Source organism: Daucus carota, chromosome 4, assembly GCF_001625215.2.
Source record: "Daucus carota subsp. sativus chromosome 4, DH1 v3.0, whole genome shotgun sequence".
NCBI classification, from domain to species: Eukaryota; Viridiplantae; Streptophyta; class Magnoliopsida; order Apiales; family Apiaceae; genus Daucus; species Daucus carota.
The window spans coordinates 8377155-8385864 of NC_030384.2; the positions used below are offsets into that span (position 1 = coordinate 8377155).

Consider the following 8710-nt stretch of genomic DNA (forward strand, 5'->3'; position numbering starts at 1 on the left):
TGAGTTGTGAGGTTTTGTTTTGCCATAAACCTTGCACGTGTTGCTTCTTCATGCCAATATTGTTATTCGAAACCTCATGTAATACATTTCCTATTAATGATATGAAGACTACAAAGTTGTAATATATATTCAGAGTATGCACAAAACAGAGATGAGTGATAGATGACAATTACCATTTTAAATTGACAACGCTCTCCTTTTTTTTTTTTGAAGAATTCATTGCTCTGTTCGAACATCCTGTTCGACAACCCGATTTCATCTATACAAAATGTTTAGGATCATGCTTCTCTTTGTTTTCCAACAAAACTGAAACGTGAAAATGGAATAATTAATAAGCAAACAACAATTAAATAAAATGGACAGTGTCAACTTAATATTAACAGCAGTAATTAAACTACTTATTATTTGGGGTGAGGGGAGCTTGGTTTTTCTTGTTAGTGTGATCATACTCCTTCATCATCGTAGTCTCAAGGTTAACAAATTTTCATAAAATGTACAAATCACTACCAACATAGAAAATGTACAAATCACTACCAACGTAGTCACTACCAACATAGATACTCACAAACATAAAATAAAAAAGGAGGCCTCATTTTAGATCTCAGGAGGTCCTCGTCAGCTTTATTCTACTTGAAATACAAGTCTGTCATTTAGTCTAAAGTGGAAAAATGAAATAAATATATGTACTTGACAGTCTATAAACATTTTGACTAACTAAAAAAATTAGAAGAAAATCAACACTCACAAACATTATTGCATCGAGGAGGAGACTCCCCACGACTCTTTCCCCATGTTATCTTCATCACTATCAGTAGACGGACCTAAACACAATCCCAGCACATTGTATTACTTGACAAAACAACCGCAATATCTCAAATGACATACATAAAAAAAAACATCAAAATGTCACATTACATATATTAAAACAACCTCAAAATCTCACATTACATACATCAAAAAACAACTTTCAGGTTTCATATTATTTACCTTGAACTGTGTTTTGATGAACCTTCATCATCGAAATATCGTAATTAACTACAAAAATTGAAAACAACCAATTAATAAAATAATATCATCCAAATTCAATTAATTTGTCAGAGAAAACATTAAAGAGGGGGAGACACATCAAACACTTACATACATTAAACAACAATGATTCCTTCAACCGAGATTCCATACGGACACAGTGCTGTAGAGAGAAATAAACGCAACCTTATTAAAAATGAAAACAACAAAAGTAGGTGAAACAACGGAAGTAGTGATATCAAAACTCTAAAAGCTAGAAAGGATATACACATAAATATGGACAGATGGGGTGAGAGATTGAAAAATATTAATCACCTTCTCCAAGGATGAAAAAGTAAATGGCATAGAGGAAGAAGCTGCGCAAAGCTGCGCTTCGTCAAGCAAGCCCTAATTTTTTGACATTAAAGAAAGTGTGTTTTGTTTTGTTCTTTAATGGAAAGAGTTAAGCATGCTGAACATGATGTGGTGTGGAGTGAACCACGTGTAGCTGAGTGGCCGTATACTGTAATAAGAGAAATTGTAGAGGGGACAAACCGGTCTTTTTGATATGAAATAGGCAACATGATTTATATAATAGAGAGATATAATTTATACACTTCTAAATTTAGGAGGTCAAGAATAGTTTTCAAAAACAAAATAAAATATCCAAAAATCTTGAATTTCTTGAATAGAATAAATACGTGTGAAGTTTTATTTTTAAATGCTTTCACATATTTAAAGTAAATTGTCCAAATAATTTCTAAAATGCAAATAATCAAAAATAATTATCTTCAAGTTTTATAAATACTTTGAAATCAGTTAAAACATAAAAATTAGTGAAATTGAAATATTCTGATAAATTTCAATTGGACAAAATTTTATAATATAAATAAACACAGATTTTAATATTTTTAATTCACAGAACAACTCTGATTTATAAAAATATTAATAAACACAATTTCTAAACTACTCACTCAGACATAAAATAAACAAATAAATTTGCTCCCTTAACATGTACCCTCACTAAAAAAATAATCACATCATTGCAGTAACTCACAAAATCATTTTTAAAAATCCAACAAACTGGAAGAAAATATTAAATTTTATTCCTCCTCTTTTAGAAAATTAATAACAACAAATAAATAATTATAAAAATTTCTGAGTCGTCACACTTGCACAAGGGAAGACAAAGATGAACTTTTTTTACCGACCTACTGTTTGTCTTAGCAGCCCATTGAAGCTTCGGCAAGACAATGTATTTAATTGTATTACCGAGTTTTGGCTTCCAAGACAATAGCTCAGTTTGTCTTACCGATTCTTTGCTTACAAGACAAAGTGTCTGTTTGTCTTACCGAACCCCTAGTTGTCTTACCAAGCAAAAAATTGTCTTACCGAGCTCAGATTGTCTTGCCCAGCCATGAATTGTCTTAGCACCTAGGCAGATTGTCTTAGCAAGTTCATCTTTGTCTTAGCAAGCTTGTATTTATCTTGCCTTGTGTATGGGTTTGCCTATAAATATGGTCTCCCATCTTCGTTTGTAAGTGTTCAAACACTTTGTAACCTTGATCAAGTTGCTTAACTTGTGTATTGTTATATTCACAGAAGTTCTGTGCTTTGATCACCGGGTTGTTTTAATCACTAAACAATAATACTTCCTGCCGAATTTATTGTACGATATTTAGTGGACATTAAAACTGAACCCCCTTAATTATATAATGACTTCAATTAACTTGAACTTTGTTATATTAATTAATTCAAATTTGATTATCAAGTTAAATTTAAATCAGATTTATTCCGCGATTATTTTGTGACAATTGTATTCAACCCCCCCCCCCCCCCCCCCCCCCTCTTAAAATCGTTTCAGGACCAACATATGACTTTCAATCTTGCCAGAGCCAGTTGATGAATTACTTCTAATTCCACAGGGTCTTCACGGAAGTCTGATGGATGAGATTTAGTTACCTTTTTCATCCTCCGAATGTACTGAGAAACATGCTTTCGGGTGCAGTATGCTAAAATCACATCATCAGCATCAGACTTGGCTTTAGAAGCGAAGCCTTTGGTTCTGAGAAAAGTGGAGGCTAGAGCCAGCTGCTTGGCAGATTACTTAGGGTGTAACACCCCCATCTTAAATTAAGACGAGGAGTTACCTACAGATCCAAAACCTGCAAAAAGACCACTAAATATATTCCAAACGATAATAAGCAAGTCTGATAATTCCTAAAATGATTTAAATCCTCCAAAATAATTAAATCCAAATAATGCGAACAAATAGAATCTCTAACAATAAAACAAAATAAATGCTAGAAGTCCATAAACCCTAATCAATGAAAAAGAATGGGTTGCTCTCCATCACACAGTCCTGAATCCCCCTAAGTACCTGCCAGAAGAAGAATACGACATGAGCCAAATGCCCAGTACAAATTGGAAGCATTTAAAAAACAAGAAACATTTAAAATATTTTGACAGTAATATAAATCAGTTTTTTTAAAATAACAAGGGATTAAGATATTTCATACCGAGATCAAATCAGAACAGATACAGATACACACATCATAGGGTACCTAATGTGTGCAACAAATCGGATAACGTGTACGGCATATACAACGTAACTGTCAAATCACAAATCAAATCAAACTGAACTGGGTGCACCCACATATCCTGAACAAATAATCAAAATAGCCAAAGCTCCTCCCAAGAGCTAACAGAAGGATACACCGTGACCTATCACACTGTCACGGAAGTGTCATATCAATGGTGCCGCAAAGACATGGTTGTTGTACCCCTACAGCTGGTTAACTCGGTATACCCTACATCTTTCTAAGGGTTCAAAACAAAATAGTTTTCACAACTTAAATCACATCGTACAGATATTTCAAATAAACTGAACAAATCACAATTTTGTAAAATCCTTGAAAACCGCATTACAAATATTTCAATCTTTCAAAACAGATTTTTTAAAAGTATTTTTCGAAAATCAAAACAGTCAAATGAATAGCACATAACAAACTTAGCAAATCGGACGGATCAAAAGAGGACAAATCAAAATCATTTAATATCGAAAAGAGTGGCGCTGATCCGTACCTCGAAACTAGCACACAAAACACTCATGAGAAACCGTAGATAATTCGCTAAACTCCCGGCTCTGAACCTAAATACGAAATTATAATTTATTAAGACATACTTATATATATATTTATTGACGCTAACAATTTATTTATACAAACTATGGCTTCAAGACAGTGCCACGGTGTGCCTGCGACAATTATAATCATAAGCCTAAGTTTTATAAAATAACCGAAATGTAACAGCAGCATAGCAGCCCTCGAATACATACATGTCAAGGTATATTAATGCGGAGGTACACGTACTACATGTTTCTAAGTTCTATTTCTTTATCAACACACCAAACAAAGTGGTGTTACCATCAATATTCACACTTTATTACCGCATGACATTAATAATTAATAAAATAGAATAGGCTGATACTTTTCATACCTCTCTCACACACTCGCACTCTCCCTGTCCTCTCTTCTCCGTTCTTTCTTTACTCTGCTTTTCACCCTTTTTCCTTTACTCTGCCGATGCGCTCCTTCCTGTATTAGGGTTATTAATAACTAATATGTGTTTATATATAGACCACTAAGTATCCTATAACTAATATAACTCTAATTATTATTTTTATTTTAAATCAAATTACTAAACTAATATTAATAATTCTTTCTAAACTAATATTGATAATTCTATTCTACTTCAGATTTATTATTATTAAATAAATAATACGGATATTACATATATACCCCCCTTAAAAGGATTCTGTCCCCGGAATCTAACGAGACTAACACGTACCTGAATCGTATAGATTCGAATATCTCTCATGAATAGAATCCTCTAATTCCCAAGTAGCCTCTCGCTCCGAATGATTCTTCCACAAAACTTTGACAAAGGAAATGTTTTTCTTTCTCATGACTCGATCCTCTCGATCAAGAATAGCTTCTGCTTCTTCCTCACAAGAAAAATCCTCCCTAATCTTATGTAACGGATACTGAACCACATGGAATGGATGATACTTGCAGCCCTTCAGAAAGACACGTGAAACACATTATACACATGAGATAACTGTGGCGGCAAAGCAACTCTATATGCAACCTCACCCACTCTCTCTATAACATCAAAAGGACCCACATATCTCGGACTAAGCTTTCCCTTCATACCAAAACGCTTAACACCCATCCAAGGAGACATCTTCAAAAACACATGATCACCGGGTTGAAATCCACCAAACTTTCTCTTCTGATCTGCATAAACCTTTTGACGTGACTGAGCCTTCTCTAAGTTTCCTCTAGCCTGCGCCACCTTCTCATTTGTCACTCTAACTAACTCTACCTCTTCAATATCTCTCTCTCCAACTTCATTCCAACAAGTCGGTGCCCTACACTTCCTACCATACAAAGCCTCAAAAGGTGGCATGCCAATACTTGCGTGCCAACTGTTACAAGATACAAATACTTATCCCAATCGCCTGTCCACTCTAAGGCATAAGCTCTCAACATGTCCTCGAACGTCTAAATTGTCCTTTCCGACTGTCCATCTGTCTGTGGATGAAAGGCCGTACTAAAGTTAAGCTTTGTTCCCCAAGCTCACTGAAATCCCTTCCAAAAGTGTGATGTGAACCTCATATGTCTGTCAGAAACTATAGACACAAGCATATCATGAAGTCTAACAATATCCCTCTGAAAAATCTCCGTAAACTCATGAACAGGAGTAGTCTCTCGAATAGGCAAGAAATGAGTAGATTTAGTAAGTCTATCAACTACCACCCATATGACATCATTCTTCCTAAAGGTCCTTGGTAAACCGGTCACGAAATCCATGGTTATATTTTCCCACTTTCAAATCGGAATATCTAACTGCTGTAACAATCCACTAGGTCTTTGATGTTCTATCTTCACCTGCTGACATGTAAGACATTTTCTTATAAACTCCACTATATCTCGCTTCATTTCATTCCTCCAAAAATGCATCTTCACATCCCTATACATCTTAGTAGAACCCGGATGAATAGAAAATGAAGAACTATGAACCTCAGTCAAAATTGCCGAATCTGAAGGAACACAAAGTTTACTACCCAACCATATCACACCCTCATCATCAACAGGAAAATCGGTTTGCTTCCCATTCGCCGTCTCCAATCTAATAGCATCCAACTCCGAATCATCCTTTTGAGCGTCCTTAATCTTCAAAATAAGATTAGGTTCCACCTTTAAGCTTGCTACACTGCCATCTGACCCTCTAACATACAACTCCACACCTAAGCGCTCTAAATCTGAAATAAGGTGCGGCTGAGTAACAAGAGATGCCACACTCCCGAAGTTCTTCCTACTAAGAGCATCCGCCACCACATTAGCCTTCCCTGGATGGTAACGAATCTTAGTATCGTAATCCTTATGAAGTTCAAGCCACCTCCTCTGCCTCATGTTCAACTCCTTCTGAGTAAAAATGTACTGAAGACTCTTGTAATCAGTGAAGATATCACAAGTCTCTCCATAAAGATAATGTCTCCAAATCTTCAATGCAAATACCACTGCTGCTAACTCCAAGTCATGGGTTGGATAGTTCACCTCATAGGGCTTAAGCTGTCTAGAGGCGTAGAGAACACCTTCTCATGCTGCATAAGAACACACCCTAAACCTCTCTTAGAAGCATCACTATAAACCTGAAATCCCCCACTCCCTGATGGTAAAACAAGAATAGGAGCTGACACCAACCTCTTCAATAGCTCTTGGAAACTCTACTCACGATCATCATTCCACTCAAACTTAGCACCCTTTCTCCTTAGTTGAGTCATTAGCAAGGCTATGGACGAAAACTTCTCAACAAACCGCCTGTAGTAGCCTGCCAAACCCAAGAAACTCCTCACCTCTGTAACATTGGTAGGTCTTGGCCAATTAGTGATAGCCTCGACTTTCGCAGGATCCGACTCAATTCCCTTACCAGACACAATATGCCCCAAAAATGCAACCTGCTCCAACCAAAACTCACACTTTAAAAATTTGGCAAACAATTTCTTCTCCCTCAAAATTCCCAACACAATGCGCAAATGCTCCTCCTTACTCCTAGAGTATATCAAGATATCATCAATGAAGACCACAACAAATTTATCAAGGTAATCATGAAAGATCTGGTTCATCAAGTCCATAAACACGGCTGGTGCATTCGTCAATCCAAAAGACATCACAAGAAACTCATAGTGACCATATCGAGTGCGAAAAATTGTCTTAGGAATTTCCTCATCTCGTACCCGTAACTGGTGGTAACCTGATCTCAAATCAATCTTTGAAAAAATACTTTGCCTCTTGCAACTGATCGAACAAATCATCAATACGTGGTAACGGATATCTGTTCCTGATAGTCACCTTATTCAACTCCCTGTAGTCGATACATAATCTCATAGATCCATCTTTCTTCTTCACAAACAACACCGGAGCACCCCATGGAGACACACTAGGCCTGATAAATCCCCTATCCAACAACTCCTGCAACTGCTCTTTCAACTCATGCACCTCTAGTGGTGCCATTCTGTACGACGTCTTAGAAATAGGCTCTGAGCCTGGAACAAGTTCAATACTAATATCACATTCCTATGCATTGCTTAGGATTTGCTCTTAATCCATTTTTTTATGATGTCAATTACCTGAATTCTCCTGCTCCGGATGGGGAGCCCAGAAGATCTCCAAATTGTGATAGGGAAGTTGTTAATGGAGTTCTTAGGGCTTTTGACAAGGTTGGAGAAGATGAAGAGGAAAGGCGAGTTTTCCGCATGCAGTTGGCTAAATTTCAGGCTAAAGAAGGCATATTTGGGACACTCGCTGCAAGGATTGATGCTGTTACAATGAGTCCTATTTTTGGTGGTCGACTTATGGGGCTGAAACACCGGAGCTAGCTGAAATTTCTAAGAAAGTACTGCCACAGCCGATAAGTAGCTCATCAGCAGAAAGAATATGGAGTACATACTCTTACATTCACAATGTAAAAAGAAACCGACCCAATTCTGTGCGTGCTGATAAATTGGTGTATATTCATAGCAACATCAGGCTCATTTCGCGTTTTACAAAGAACTATATTGATGGACCATATCGGAAGTGGGATATTAATCCAGAGGTGACTTATCTAGATGATTCAGCGACAAGACTAGAGGAATTGAGGTGGGGGGAAAGGCCTGAAGAGGAAAACACAACACAAGCATCTAAAAGAAAGAAGTACTGATTCTACAGAAAATAAGTTTAAGTCATGCTTTTAGAGTTTAAGTCTCTGAGATAAGTTGGTACTTGGTACTTGGTATTCAAGCTTATGTATGTTTCTTAATTCAAATTTTTAATATAAGAATTGCCTGATGACCCTGATTTTAAATTCTAATATGAATTGTGTATGTGATTCTTAAATCTAAAGTCTTATTTCTTATATTTATGTGTACTTCATTTTAGCTTACATGTTTAGTTTAGATTTTAAATTTTTTGGCTGAAGTAAAAAGCTCCATAGTCCATAACTATCTTAGGTACTTGCAATGATATAATAGTATAATTAAATTTAATTTAAGAATATATCGTACCAGTACGTTCCCTCGTACCCCTGCGTTCCCTCGTACCCGTACGTTCCATCGTACCCCCGCGTTCCCTCGTACCGGAAACGTTGAAGGTAGCCTTCC

General features: G+C 36.4%; 1 protein-coding gene across 1 annotated transcript; it reads right to left on the bottom strand.

Moving 5' to 3' along the window:
• Positions 1–750: 750 nt before the first annotated feature.
• LOC135152156 (uncharacterized) lies at positions 751–5879 on the bottom strand. Its single transcript, XM_064091987.1, has 4 exons — positions 5680–5879; positions 5155–5494; positions 4855–5083; positions 751–821 (listed from the first exon to the last, which is right to left on the bottom strand). The coding sequence occupies exons 1-4, from the start codon at positions 5877–5879 to the stop codon at positions 751–753; spliced, it is 840 nt and encodes a 279-aa protein (XP_063948057.1).
• Positions 5880–8710: the final 2831 nt, after the last annotated feature.